Source organism: Ricinus communis, chromosome 10 (genome assembly GCF_019578655.1).
Source record: "Ricinus communis isolate WT05 ecotype wild-type chromosome 10, ASM1957865v1, whole genome shotgun sequence".
Classification (NCBI taxonomy): domain Eukaryota; kingdom Viridiplantae; phylum Streptophyta; class Magnoliopsida; order Malpighiales; family Euphorbiaceae; genus Ricinus; species Ricinus communis.
The window spans coordinates 8,429,699-8,445,509 of record NC_063265.1 but is presented as its reverse complement, the minus strand read 5'-3'; the positions used below and the strand labels follow the sequence as shown (position 1 = coordinate 8,445,509).

At 29.2% G+C, this 15,811-nt stretch overlaps 2 protein-coding genes across 2 annotated transcripts; one reads left to right on the top strand and one right to left on the bottom strand.

Moving 5' to 3' along the window:
* The first annotated feature begins 4,361 nt into the window (after positions 1-4,361).
* On the top strand, positions 4,362-7,935 carry LOC8280480 (lysine-specific demethylase JMJ706). Its single transcript, XM_002519999.3, has 9 exons — positions 4,362-4,805; positions 5,228-5,372; positions 5,533-5,752; positions 5,875-5,928; positions 6,013-6,092; positions 6,177-6,454; positions 6,564-6,962; positions 7,102-7,310; positions 7,418-7,935. The coding sequence occupies exons 1-9, from the start codon at positions 4,547-4,549 to the stop codon at positions 7,655-7,657; spliced, it is 1,884 nt and encodes a 627-aa protein (XP_002520045.1). The 5' UTR covers positions 4,362-4,546; the 3' UTR covers positions 7,658-7,935.
* A 5,486-nt stretch (positions 7,936-13,421) lies between these two features.
* On the bottom strand, positions 13,422-15,133 carry LOC8280479 (bark storage protein A). Its single transcript, XM_002519998.4, has 6 exons — positions 14,849-15,133; positions 14,678-14,748; positions 14,364-14,519; positions 14,048-14,230; positions 13,790-13,927; positions 13,422-13,710 (listed from the first exon to the last, which is right to left on the bottom strand). The coding sequence occupies exons 1-6, from the start codon at positions 15,072-15,074 to the stop codon at positions 13,540-13,542; spliced, it is 945 nt and encodes a 314-aa protein (XP_002520044.1). The 5' UTR covers positions 15,075-15,133; the 3' UTR covers positions 13,422-13,539.
* Between the last annotated feature and the right edge of the window lie 678 nt (positions 15,134-15,811).

Here is a 15,811-nt window from a genome sequence, read left to right as displayed (position 1 = left end):
GAAATGTAGCTCAACTAGTAAAAGTATTTATTTTTGAACGGTGAAATTTTTGAGTTCAAATTCACTTCCACATTAAATGAATTTTTATATTTATACCGAATATAAAAAAATGACTATACACGGTCAATTAGACTTTCTATATAGATAAAATAGAAAAAAAAATGAATTAGGAACTTTTTAGAATTCTATTTTCTTTTTAGTACGCCTTCTATAGTAGAAAATTGACATGATAGCTTGTTGAAAATACTCTAAATAAAAAAGAAAGATAAAATACCACTAAATTAAAAGTAGTCCAGTAATAATTGACACATCTTAGTGAGATTCCTAATATTAAAACTTAAACAAATTCTTAAATTTATATTATTCCTCTATCATTTATAACTAAAAAAGAAGTTATTTTAATAGTCCAATATAATTATCTTACAAAGGAACGATAAAAATTTTACACCCTCATAAAAATCAACATTTCTTAAATCTAACTCAATAATTTTGTTATGAAAATATCAAACGTTACATCTTTTTTTGTCTCAATTTTTATTCACTTAATATGAGATATAATATTTTTATTAATTTATCTCTTAACTTTAAAATATTAAAAGATATGTAAATAAAATATTATTATATGCAATGTCAAATGAATAAAAATTGAAATAAAAAAATTAATGTAATGTATATCACTTTTCTATAACTAGTAATATTTTTCATATTATATGCATTATCATTTTCATAATATTTAAGTTATATGTCTCCTCTAAAATAGTTGACGTCATTTTAGTGTTTTTATTGCTGTTTGCGATGAGTAAATAGGAGACTTTGTGGGTGAAGGTTGGGATCTCTATTCGTATGAGCTTCTTATTGAAGACCGGCCCAGAGAAATTAATATAAACCGAGTTGAATCTTCTTCTAACAAACAAAGTCAGACAAAATACTGGACTTTGCCTTAAATATTCACTCCCGTCGTAAAATCAGTCACTGAACCAAAAATGGTAGCTAAAGAGCAATACTTTTCTTTAAGGTATCCCAGGGTTGTTTGATTCGGGTTAATGATTGATAGCCAATAAATTAAATTATTTAATAAATTTTATTAATAGTTATTGTTAGTATGGTAGTTAAAAATATAATTTATTTTATTAAATATTACATTTAATTATATAAATTAATAAAAATAATTTATAATATTTAAAAATATTATATTTATTTTTTAGGTCAATTATTAAATTTTTTTATAAAAATTATTTCAAAATAAAAATTTAAATTTAAATTCTACTATTCAAAACTTTTAATTTTAAATACTATAATTATAAATATTATAATTATTTAACTATTAAAAATAATTACTTATTATATAATATATACAATTTTAATTATATGAGATTAATTTAAAATATATTATTATTAATAAATTTTAGAATCATTCTAATCTACTATAGGTGTACCATATAATAAAAACTCATAAAATTAATTTTATTTTAATTTATTATAATTTTTTTAAAATTATATACTAGACTAATCAATTATATATAATATTTAGTTATTGATTAACTAAATATATTATTTTTATTTGTTTATATTTTTTATTTATTTTTAAAATTTAATCAGTAGTAGTTTACAACTATAAAATTCACTTACATAATTTTAATTTTTATAAATAATTAAAAACTATATATCAATTTATTGACAATCTAATTAATAGAAGGATGTATATAATTAATTAATTATTTTAAAAGTACTGATTAATTGTTTGAAGATTAAAAATACACATATAATAAAAGAATACCACAATAGTACTCTAGCAAAATCTTATATTTTAATAAGAATAATAATGTTGAAATAAATAAAAAATCAAATTAGTTATTCGCTAAAACTCTAAAACATAAATGATACAGTTAATAGCTGATTGGAATTAAATCAGCTAACAACGGGTGTTTTTTTTAGTTTTTACTAAAAGCTTTTAATGAAAAATAACTATCAATTAGATTAAATATCTCTTAATATCTTATGTTTACCTGTCTTGTGTTGAAGGGAGCTTTTATCCTGATAAAGATTACCAGTTGGAGCCAAATCCTACATGGAATAAACTAGGCTGAACCGTCTCCTATAAGGAGGGTACCAAGCAGAACCGGAATCCTAGTCAACCATAAATAGTATTTGAACCGGACTTAGTATTCTAATAATAAACGTGTAGTCATACTTAATTTTGTATTTATATGTAAAGAAAACGAAAAATAGAATATATTAAAAATTCATATATGTAACCATTAATAGAAGACTCTTACTATGACATTTTTGGATATAAAACTTTAGTAAGTAGTTCATATAAATTTGATTTACATAAATATATTTTCTTACCAGTCCTGATTGAACAGTTTCAACTGGATCATATCAATTTAATCACACTATTTAAGCTTTTTAAATTTCACCTCAAGTCCAAAAATTCGTTTGATATGGCCCTCAAGGGAGATAATGTTCAAGCACAAACTGATTCCGGCCTACTCTCTACCAATTCAATAATGCTTGAATTATTCTGCAGACCAAACCTCTGAAATATGCAAATAAAAAAAGATAAAAAGTGTAAAATCCTTATATTATATTTATCATTTTCCAATTTATTACATTGTATATGTCGAACATTTAATATAAATAAAATAAAATTTATTTATTTTTTAAATAAATTTAATTTATAATTTTTTATTAAGAGCTTCTTTTTGGGCTAAACTATAGAATTCTGTCTTTTTCAAAACTTGTAAACTTTAGTTTAAAATTACTTTAAATTTAGTTGGTGTGGGACTAAACCAACACCGTATTGCTATTCTTAGGCACATTTTATAAAAATAATAAAACACGTCATTTAATAATGGTCGTACCCAAAGATAATTAATTATAGTTTATTAAATTCAGAATCTTTGGAAATTAAATTGAAAAAACTTTTATTCGGAAGGAAAATATAAACTTCCTTTTTTCTTTTTTTGAAGCCATAGACTTCCTTTTTCTTGGTAAGGAAATTAATTGGCAAAAAGTTATAAAATTTTCCGTATCCAACAACATTAGGAAGATTTTGTAAGTTGACGCGGCGAACATCACATGCATGTCACTCATACCCATACAAACCATTACACAATGTCGAATCTAAAGAATATACAGTTGTCAACTTCCGATTGTAAAAACCTATAAAAGGCCAAACACCCACATAACTACAAGGAAATTCCAAATCTTTCAGAATTTCCAGAGTTATGGATAGTACGTCAACTTTCCTGGAAAATCTTCTCAGGTACATAGTTTTTACATTCTCTCTAACTGTATACTCTGCATGGCTTTTCTTTTTCGCTTTCAATTTTGTTTTTTGTTTGTCTTTTTGAGTTCTTGAGTTCTCCAGCAACCCCTGAAGCCTCTGCAGTATTGATTTCTTTTGTATTCCTATCGAACAGTTCAGGATTGATAGCAGGGTTATTAGTTATTATGTTTTCGTAATACATCGGTCGTATTATTCATTGTTTCGAAAAAAATCTAACAAATGCGAGATCTCAATTCTATTACTCAGTTCTCAACTTTGGAAAGTTTCAGAGTTGCTAGAGTTAATTTGATTCTTTCAACTTTAAAGAAGGAAAGAAAAGAAAAAAAGAGTTTCCTGAAATCATGCCAAAATTGATATGATTTTGCAAGAATTGAATTGAACTTTTGCACTTGGTTTATTCAACAATGCGTTAAGGTCTATATCCATCTTAATTTTGCATGTAAGAGCATTAAAATTGAGAATTTGAATCTCGATTAGTAAAGCCAGTTTTCCTATGGTAGTGTTAATTGTAGGCTAAATTTAGTAATGGTCAAGTCAGGATATAATGTTATCACTGTGCTACATCATGGTGGGCTAATTAGCAAAGAAGGACAGATGGTGCATTGTCCGATTTGATAAAAGTATTTTAGCACTTAGACCGTTTCTTCACTTTAGACAAAGGGAGAAGGATAGATTATTTGATTTAGTATATGAAATTTATTATACATAACAGATGTGTGCTCTTTCGTACTTTATTTATTAATACATTTGCTGAAAATTGTTTAGCAGGAATAAATCAAAGAATCGCAGCCTCTATGTCTCGCAAGGTAAAATTATTGCAGGAATATTAAGATTGGCTCAGTTTTTTGCTTCGTTGGACTTGCGAGTCATTGCTAATAAATTCATGCATCTCTCACTATCTTCTATTTATATTTGGCAATCCATATTTTCTACTAATTTGATACCTGGATTTTATTGCATATTTGGGAATTATACGACAAGTATGGTTAGGATTTTAGTGCATTACTTAACATGACTGCGGAAAAAAGTTGAGCCACTAACATTATGCCTAATTTGAATGCCATGTAGTTGATTTTTCAAGCGCTTTTCGCAATTTCTTTGTGATATTTATAATGTAATGAGAACTTTGTTGCTTATTTCCTTTCCAGGTGATAAGAAGGGACTATTACAGTTGGGGAAGAAAAAGGGCCAAGCATTTGAAGGATTTTTGACATAAGATCTGGCGGTATTACCGAAGTTGCAACTAGCAACACAATGAAAACAACCAGTAGAGAAAATGCTTCGAAAACTTTTCTATCACGCGGAAGGAGACCAAGGACCAAGAAGACTCCATTCTCTCAATCTAATAGGTCTTCAATTGAAAAAGATAAGTGCACCTTAGAGAAGTATGACTTGATTGATTTCAAGTGGACTGATGAAATTCCAGGATGTCCTGTCTTTTTTCCTTCAAATGAGGAGTTTGAGGATCCTTTCAGTTATCTGCGGAAAATCTCTGCAGAAGCTTCTGAGTATGGTATGTGATATTGATATACATGCTTCTATATTTTTGTTTGTTGATATCAGGTTTTCCAACAAGCTATGAAAGTTAATTCTGTCATGTTCATTTGCATACTTTAAGACAGAATGCAGCTAACTGCAGAGTGCATAGCCATGTTATTTTTTTATCCTTTCACTTGATATGAATAAGGCTGCTTCTGACTTTTGATTGGATTCATTCCTTTGTTTTTAGAGAATATGGTATCATTGATTTGATCTACTAATTTTTTATTCGTTCTCATGTTACACGAGTTACATTTTTCACAAGGGATATATAAATGTTCCTGACTTCCTGGATTGTATTTAAAGTATTGTTTCTAATCCTGCTAACCTTTTTAATTTAATATTTTGGTGAAAATTTCCATGGTGTTGTTTAACATATTATAATTTTCGCTTTAGGAATTTGCAAGATTGTATCACCTCTAAAGGCTTCTGTTCAAGCTTCTGAGGTACTAAGGGACTTCAAATTTCAAACTTATGTGCAGCCACTTCGGCTTGCTGAGTGGGATGTGGATGACAAGGTCACTTTCTCAGTAGGAGCAAGGTGAGTTCTACACATCGTAGGTCCTAAAATTGCAGTCTTACCAGCATTTTGGATGCACTTTTTCTGTTTTATTTTCTGTTTTGATGATAAACCAAGTGCTGAAAATATATGTCTTATCTGTTGTACGTCCGTTTTGTGCGTGAGTTTGTTGTTCTCCCAGAAATCATACCTTCGATACTTTTAAGAGGATGGCAGAGGAAGATTTTGTCCGCAGATTCCCCGGTTCGGAAGATGTTTCTCCTGAATATGTGGAGAAGAAATTTTGGCTTGAAATGTCCAGTGGAAAGGAAGAAGCAGTAGAGTATGCAGTCAATGTTGATGGTAGTGCCTTTTCTATTGATCCTGATGATGGGCTAGGAGCAAGCAAATGGAACTTAAAGGTATTTTTTTTGCCATTCATATTGGACTGTGAGTTATTGAACATGTATTTCTAACTTTCATTATTATCCCATTATTTTTCTTCAATACATCCTCAAACTAATTCTGGTTTCTCTGATTTCAGATCCTGCCTAGGCTGCCCAATTCCATATTACATTTGGTTGAACATGAAATTCCTGTATGGTTATGATTTTTCTTGCGCCACAGAATTTTCCTTTCTGACAAGCATTTCCTTAATAAAAGTTCTTTTTTTTATATTCAGGGAATAACATTTCCTATGCTTTATATTGGAATGCTATTTAGTATGTTTGCATGGCATGTAGAAGATCACTACTTGTACAGGTAAATTTTCTGTCTCTCTTTTATTTCTTCCTATTTCTCAAGTTCATTAATTTGATTTGTATACCTGAATCTTTCCACTGTCAGCATGAATTATCATCACACTGGCGCTCCGAAAACATGGTATAGTGTTCCTGGTCATGCAGCTCTACAATTTGAAAAAGTAGTACTAGATCATGTGTATGCTCATAACATGTTATCAACTGATAATGAGGATGGAGTTTTTAAAGAACTCGCTGAGAAAACAACAATGTTCCCGCCAAGTATCTTGCTACAACATGGTGTTCCAGTTTACAAGGCTGTGCAGATGCCAGGGGAGTTTGTTGTCACCTTTCCCAGAGCATACCATGCTGGGTTTAGTAATGGTAAAAACTTCTCTACCCTTTTACGTTTTAGTATTTAATTATGCTCATTATTTTGCACTTTGTATCTTTGTTTGCTGAACACAATCTATGCCTATATTGTGCATCTCAGGTTTCAGTTGTGGGGAGGCGGTAAACTTTGCAGTTGGTGATTGGTTTCCGTTTGGGGCACTGGCTAGCAAGCTATATGCTCGTATTGGCATGATGGCAATCCTTCCATGTGAGGAAATCCTATGTAAAGAAATAGCTCGTCTTTTGACACATGAAGAATTTGGTTGCTCATCTGCAGAAATGGCCTCTAGTAAATCTGTAAAGTCTTTCTTCATACAACACATGCGGATTTTCAATAATTCTTTTTGGCAGCTAGTGAATAATGTGGAAAATACGAGAGATTCATCAATGCTGTTACCAAATTCTCATGGAACTGTTATTTGCCGCACCTGTAAACGTGACTGTTACCTGGCTTTCCTGGAGTGTAATCAGTGCTATAATCTCCTCTGTCATTTTCATGGTACAAGAAAAATTGTTGATATTTATTTTTACATCTCTACTACTTCACATATGGGCATTACTCAAATCCTTTTCTCTTTCATTTCCAATGTCCAAGCACTATATTAATATGTTTGTGTTCTTTTGCTGGGTTATTTCAGATATTAAGTCTCTTGCTTGTGCATGTGGAGGCAAAATTATTCTATTTATAAGGGAAAATATATGGGATATGGAAGACTTGGCCCGGAGATTGGAAAAAGATGGGATGTTTCAAAAGGCTCAAAACGAGGCAAAGCGTGGCAACAATGTCGGCCTGCCGACAAATGCAACGGTCTCTTGCATTAAAAGTGAACCCATTCCAACTAGCAAGGTAAGGCCCAAAAAATCCTGAACTGTCTAGACCTCGTCCACATTTGCAGAGGTTAGTTAAATCCCTGCCCTTTCATCACTTACATAAATTTAACTTCTTTTCTAAAGAACATGGACCATGAATGGCGAGGAATTGTTAAAAGAACTATTACATCTACTAAGGAAACAGCAGAGATTAAAGTGAGGGGAGAAGATGATAATGGTGATTTTGACATGGTAAAGCCTGATTCCACAGGATTATTGCCCTTCTTGATGAGTGGTTGCAAAAGGGCCAGAACGGGGTGCAAATTGCAGAAGACTCCAACAAAATTCGGCAAGTCTGCCTCTGAAGTGCCTTCAAGTGCTTGACAGTGAAAATTTTGCTTTGGATTAATTCTAACAACAAAGGAAGCCATCTTTTAATTCCAATAATTGTTATTAAGCTTTAGGAAATTAGTAGTATGTTTAGATTCATTATACAATGATTTTACAAAATTAATCAACCTTCATATGGTTGAATACTACATTGTATACAGATTATTCCATTGGCAATTGTAGTCATTTTTATTTCTCTTGGTTTAGTAAATGAGCTGTCATGCCAACTTTCAGTTTCATTAGAACCAAATGAAATTGTTGTATGGTCATTAGTCACTGTCTGTAATTTATTTCACCAACCACAGCAGCAGCAGCACTCAATGTATCCTTAGTTGAAACATTGAATTTCTTTAGAAGAACTTCTCTAGATGCCTGCTGCATTTTCAATGTAGATATTAGAACTAGGGGCCCTGGATCCTAATGGTGTGTTAGATAAGCAATTTGTCTGTGGTACTGCATTTTTTGCAGCTCCAAATCCTGCAACATTTCATATACATGTAAATAAAATATTAGATTAACAAATAAAACTTGCAGCTGAGAGGCAATCTTTAGCCATTTAGGGTCGACAGAAAGCCAGAAAGTTCTGCTATTATTCTTACCCTTTGTTTGGAAAATAAGGTAGTGAGGGGAGAAGATGAGGTTGGAGAAAGTTATAGAAGAAATTATTTATTTTCTCTTAATTGTTTGGGAATGAGAGAAAAAGTAGTGAAGTGAACATGTAATTTTTATTTGTTTGGAAAACGTGAAAGCAAAAGAAAGGGAGTAATATATCTATTAAAGTACCTTTCACCACTTCTTTCTTTTCTCGGACAAAGGGTAAAGGATCCTGCACCTATTTACGGGTCTGGGTATCCATCGGCTTGCCCAAATCTGTTTGAATATTTTAAACATAGTTTTCGCTTGGGGTATTTTAAATATATTTACAAAAATCCGTTAAGTTAAATATTCTAAAAATTAATTAAAAATCAACTATATACTAAAAATTATTAAAATATTATATATCAACAAAAATCAACTAAAAATCAACCAGTTACAAAAAATTTAAATAAATAAAAATTAACATACAAAATCAAAATCTAAATAAATAGGGATTAGACAATAAAGAAAATTTAACTAAATATCAATAAAACATAAACCATACCCCTTTTAACATAAATCAAACATCAACAAAAATCATTTAACTTATATAATACTTTGAATTTTTGATTTTATTTAACGACAATTTTTCAAAGGCATTTTAGTAATTTAATATTTATGTATCAAGAATTTATTTGGTTGTTGATAAATATTTTAATTCCTAAGCATCTTTGATTAATTAATTATTTTAATATATATGTGAGTGTTATTTCATTGTTTAAAATTTATTTTATTAGACTTCCTTTATATTATTCTTATATTTATTTTATTCTAATTCAGAAAATAAAAAATTATTAAGGTGTGGTTCATTAATTAAGTTATTTTATGAAATAATGATTTTGCCCTAAATTTATAAATCATTTACATATATATTAAAAGGAGGGACCTAATAGTGTAAACTTCTAAAAAGGAAGGGCTTAATAGCAATTTGCATTGTAGCCAAAAACTATTCCAGTCCCTCCATCACTTTCTCTCTCACCGACGGATTATCTCTCCCATCACCACCTCTGTTGTTCATCGTCCAACGTCCTAATGGCTTTGTCTTACCACCATACTTCCATTCCAAACCGATCTCCACCTGCTCATTCAGTATCCATCGTTGGATTCTTGCTGGAATGGATAGTTCGAAGAGAGAAAAATTATATCCTTTGACTGCCGCTACTAGAAACACCATCTTTTTTAGTATCATTAACTCAATCTGATACCACAAATGAATTTCTCGCCCCTAAAAATATTTGTGCTATAAATTTCAGCCTTGGACATCACCATTTCATAATTATTGATAGACTAGAGTAAAAGAGGTGTTTGAATTTGACTATATTTTTTTTTTTAAAAAAAGTAAAAAAATGAAGAGAAAATGTAAAAATGTAATAAAGTAAAACTCAAAATATTTTTACAAATATTTTTAAAAAATATATATACAATCAATTCCTCTTTTTACTTTACGGCTATCTGAGCACTAATTTGAACCCAAAAATATATAATTATTTTTTAGATAAATTTAGAAGATATTTCTTTTGAACAAGCTGGTCCAACAAAGATCGGCCCGCTCAAAAAATTACAAATAAAAAGTTTATATTTTAAATGACAAATCAGATTTAATGAATATTTTAAGTCTATAAGAATCGAAGGGGTTGAGTTTAGACTGAAACTTGAAAAACTTAGAATCCAGTTTCATATGGAAAATCGTGGTATGAATAACTAAAACGTTAAAAAGAAAACTATTAATAAATCATCTAACGGTTGAAATCTTTCATAACAATGTTAGTATTTTATGTTATAATTGAATTAAAAAATTAAAGGCAAAAACAAGAACAACAAATAAGAGAAGATTGAAAAGAACATTTGCGTATATATAAAAGTTAAAATAGCTGAGCCAATTTGCTAATACAAGTATTTACATAATCACATAGATATAAGAGATTTGGAAGAGAAGACAAAAGTGCCATTCACAATCGAGTTATTATTATTATTATTATTATTATTATAAAGTAGAAAGTAATTTATTTTATTATTTATATTCATGTTTCAATTATCAATTAATTAATAGATCTCATATTTTTTAATAATTCCACCTAATCATTTTAAAATTTTAAATGAATATTTATTTTTTTAATTTATTTTTAAATTTTTATTATAATTTTAAAATTTCACAATGAAAAAGTAAAATGACATTATTTGAGAATTATATTATTTATCTCACAAATACAATAGTTTCGTTTAATTACTTGGTGCTATTACACCTGTTATAGCCACATGTCCACTGCCACTAGTGAGTTCCATTCTATTTGAGAACATTTGGCTAGATTCTCAGGGTATATTTGGTATAATGTAATGAAATGTGTAATAAAATCACTATTATATTATATATTTCATTACTGTGGGATAATTACATAATATAATCAATTATTTTTAATTTGATATAATGTCCAATAAACATAAAATCTGTATAATCATAATTACTTACAATATATTTATATATTTTATCAATATAATTTAAACACTTCCAACTATTAGATTCCAGTAATTGACAACTAAATTTCGACGGCTGGTAACCGAGATTGACAATTAAATTTTGACGATTGATTTTTTAAAAAATAATTTTAATATTACTTTTAAATAATTTATTTTAATATTTTAGTTGTATACTAATTATCATAAATAAATAAAATATTAAAATAAAAATTACAATTACATTATATTTATATATTATAATTAAATATGGTAATTAAATGATGAAGATATTGCATTGTATTATTTCTTGAATTTCGTTATTTAATTGATTAGATTCCATTACGCTCTAGAAATAAATGGACCAAACCAATGAATTCTGCTGCAGTGGTAAAGAATATTGGTATTAGCTAAACAACAATTGATGGTTACATTTCCTGAGAATATGCTGAAATTTACTAAGCTATAACAAAACTTTAACTCCTAACTAATCCCGGAATAGAATATAAATTCCTCATGTTAATCAAATTTAAGAATCAATAATTTAAATGTTGAAATAATTCACGAAAATGTTAGTTTTTTTTTTTCACATTTTTGTCCTTCCATATAACATTTTCTATTGAACCACAAAGCCTGCAGTAAACAATTAAAAATTTAAATGTTGAATTTTTCATGTTTACTTCAGTTTGTTTCTATATTTCAATTGTATTTTGAAAAATTCTCAAATTTTTCTTTTTTCTCATCATTATATCATTTTTTAATAGATGTTAAGTGAGTGTCATACGTTCCCTATTAAATAAGAGTTTAATATAAAAAGTTTAAATATAAGAATATTAAACAACAAAAAACTAAAACTTTTTTTTTAAAAAAAAAGATAAGATTTTAAACAAATTTTAAATAAAAATAGTCCTAGCCACCGTACCCAAACATAAAGCCAACATACCCACAACCACAAAGCTTGGTCAAGTATAATTAATCAAAAGCTTCTTGCAAATCTAGTCATTTTCTAGGACCACTTAAACAAAAATTAAAATTAAAATAATACTATTAATTCTTTTAAATCTGGCAATTTGATATTGACCTTGCAAATGGACATAAAATCATTCTCAGTTTTGTGCTCTTTGATCCCAAGATCAGGAGGTGTTTTCCATTTTCCAACCAACATGCTTGGTTTCTTCACTTTTTCAGTGCCCTTTATTTGGGTTACTTTTAACTTGGCAAAAGTATAAAACTACTTTTTAAATTATTAGAAAAATGTAATTAAATTTTTATTTTTTTTAATTCAATTAAATCCATTAGTTTTTATATAAGATTTAATTAGGTTCTCGTCTTATTTTTTGACTTAACTAAATCCATTAATTTTTATGAAAGGTCTAATTAATCCATAATGTTAACAGCGTCCAAAATGTCGTTAAGTGTAAAGGTCTCATTACTTTGAAAGCGTAAATAATAACCACTCTGAATATTTTAAAATCACGCATATATCACGTGATAGAGAGAAAGTCACTTCTTGTTCTTTATTTTTACACAATTAGTATCTATAAATCCTAATTTATAAAGAAAAGTAATAATTTCCTTCCTCGCCTAAAATGGCAACAACATTTTTATCTTTTTCATCATGTTCATTTGTATGTAGAGCATGAGTGCAAGTTGTTAACTTAGATTATATTCCTTTACTTCTAATATATTTTTGTAATAAAACCACAAAGATATACATTTCGTGGAGGGAGACCAATTCTGGAATCAAGTTCTACGATTGTAGGACCTATTTTAAAATATTAACGTAATTTTAAAATATTCAGAGCGGTTATTATTCGTACTCTTTAAATAATGAGACTCTTATATTTAACGGTATTTTGAACGTTGTTAGCATTATGGATTAATTGAACATTTTATAAAAATTGATGGATTTAATTGGTTAAAAAAAAATAAAAATTTAATTAGATCTTTTATAAAAATTAATTAGTTTAATTGAGCTAAAACAATAGAAATTAAATTAAATTTTTGTAACAAGTTTAAAGGTATTTTTGTACCTTCTCCCCTTTTTAACTTCCTTGCCCAAAACTTTGCCTTCACCGAGAAACGCCTTCATAAATAGCTCCCTCATAATCATTGGAGTTTTGTTAAAATATGGCAATCAAAGAAAGTGTTTGACGGCAAGATGAGAGAAAAAAGGATTAATTTTTGTATACTCTTCCTTTAAAAACAGGACGTGATGATAATAAAATAAAAATCTAAAAATTCTTTAAAATACAATTAATGTATATAAACGAATCGAACCAAACACGCCAGGACAAAAATAGCTTTTGCAGATTTAATTCTCATATATCATATTAAATTCTTTATTTTTTCAGTGGAATCAGGCACGCCACATGCACTTCTCTTCTCTGATGCTAAATTAAAATTAGAAATGGTTATTTTGATTTTTAATAAAAAGGGGCCATGAGCCCTTTTATCTTTTGAGAATACTCAAAGAAATTATTATGTAAAAAATAATGTGGGCATATAATTTTATATCAGATAGATATATTGGATTTGTTATTTGTTGGGTCTTATCGTTGCGGTTGTTTTTCTTTGTATATTGGGTAGCTACGCTTTAGCCATGATAAAATGGTACGTCAAAATGAAATGGCAAAACAATTGCTAAAAAGTGAGAGAGAGATAGGAGACATATACATAACAAGTTATTTCATTGCCATTACGAAATTAACCCATTTGAGTACATTTGGACATAGCTTTTATTTAGTACTCAAAAGGGAAAATCAGCAACATACATGAAATCTAAAGATCTATGCTTCATGAGCATAACGAGGCACAGTGGCTTGCCAAATAAAGTTGATTACAGCATTGACAACATTTTTGCTGGCCAATTCAGTAGCACTCTGGCTGGTATCTCCAGCACCTGCGGAGTTTGATATTCCTTGGAACGAAATAAACCTTAGAGCATTCGACTTTGCTCCCTGCAAGTTTATAATTTACATGTTATCCCCCGTATATTTTAAAAAATAAATTAAAATAATTATATATTTAATAAATTACCAAGCCCACAGCAGCACTGCTAGTATCAACAGTTGAAACTCTAAAACTCTTGTAGAGGAACTCTCTGTATGCAGGGTTGTTCACGTAAATGTCAGAACTAGAAGAATTCAATCCAACAATAACATCTCCTGAGTCAATCTGCAGTACAACTCTTTCTATTAGTAAGTTTGCATGAAATGCTCTTATAAAAAACAAATGCAGGAAATTAAGTTTTTTTTTTTTCCTTAAGAAAAGAGAGAGTTTAATCAATTAGTTAACCTGAATCCTGGAGGCATACAATAGCCACCTTGCATAAGGATAGACCCAGAAACTCTCCAAGATTTTTCCCTTGTAGTAAATGTCTATTTCATCGTACTTAATACTTCCCAACAAATTCTGACCATTTTCTGGATAATTGAAATCTCCGATAACGAGTTCCCCTTGTTCATTCGAGTCTTTGCTCTTGATTTACAGCAAATTTAGTAACAAAAAACCCACATCAATAACTATCAGTTGATTAACACTTTTGTTTTTTTTAGAGAAAACAGTAGGAGTTTTTATGATTTAAGCATTTTTAATAATTTATTATATATACCAGCCATTCCCAAGAGCCTGTGAAGCCAACAAAGCGGGGAACAGAAACAGTGCCAATGCTCAATGTTTCATTAGTGGTTCCAGCACTTCCAAAATGAACAATTCCTGCAAGGTTGAAGTTATCCGCCATAATTTGCACAGTGATTCCAGCATGTACCTGAATATTTGTCCATATATACCACAACATTAGAGTCAGATGGCATCACAGTCAACTTTCATGTGCTAATCGAAGTGTTAACCAAACTTCAAAGAACATGAACCCAAATAACTTCACAAAATATGATCCGTATGTTGCTTTTGGGTTTAGAATCATACTGATGGAGAGCTTGAAGTTCTGACGTACACAACTCTGGCTCCATAAATTGTTCCAGTCACGAATCTTCTTCCTATGTAACCAAGAATAATTAAAATGAAGTTTTTGCAATAAAAGAGAGATCATATATGCAACAATGAAGAGAAGTATATATATGTAGCTAGAGATATTACCAAACAAGTCAGTATATGAAGTAGGAACAAAGTAACCAGACTCATTAAGTGCCTTTTCAGCGCTATAGGAAGTGGTAATGAGGCCAAATGCTGGCGTGTCGTCAGTTCTGATATTACGGGATAACAAAGGAAGAGGGTTTTTCAGGCTCAGTTGCATGGTCTGTTGTACCATAGCCAACAGGCCAAGCAGCACCACCACCGCCATTTCCATGTTTCTTCGCGCCATTGATTTTTGTTGGAGAGGGTAACAAGAGATGAAGTAGTAAGGAAGTTGTGCGGTACTTGGGGTGCTACTTGGGCCTTTTTATAGACTCCAGATGCTTAACCCTGGTTCGGTTTTTGTTATTTATTATAATTGATCGGTTGTTTCAAAATTATAAATAGCTCAATTGATATTACTATTTAAGTCTACTCAGGTCGCCAATATAGGACTAGTTTGATATTCCGACTAATCATTTTAATTTAAATATTTTTAATTTTTATTATTTTTTGAGATATATTCTTTAAAAATATGGTTTATTCTATTTTTCTTAAAAGTCAAGTCTAATTCTCAAAAGTAATTTTGGAAAAGAGAGATAGAATTACTTCCGTTCACTTTTAATAATTCATGTATTGTTTTAACAGTAGATTTGAAACCCATTTATGCTAGTTTATATAAACCTTAGAATTTCAAAAAATACGAGAGAAAAAAAAATTAAATAATAAATGCATATTATATTGATTTAGTTGTAAAAAGAATTTAATACTTTACATTGCTGTTCAAATTTTCAAAATTTTAGTATTAAATTTTAATATTAATTTTAATTCTAATTTCGAAATTATCAATAAAATATATTTACATGACGTGAACTCCAACAACAATAATAAAAAAAAAATTGAATCAACTATTTTCACTGTTAAAATATTATTATTTAAATATATAAATTAATAAAATTTTAAAATTAAGGAAAACAAATTTACGTA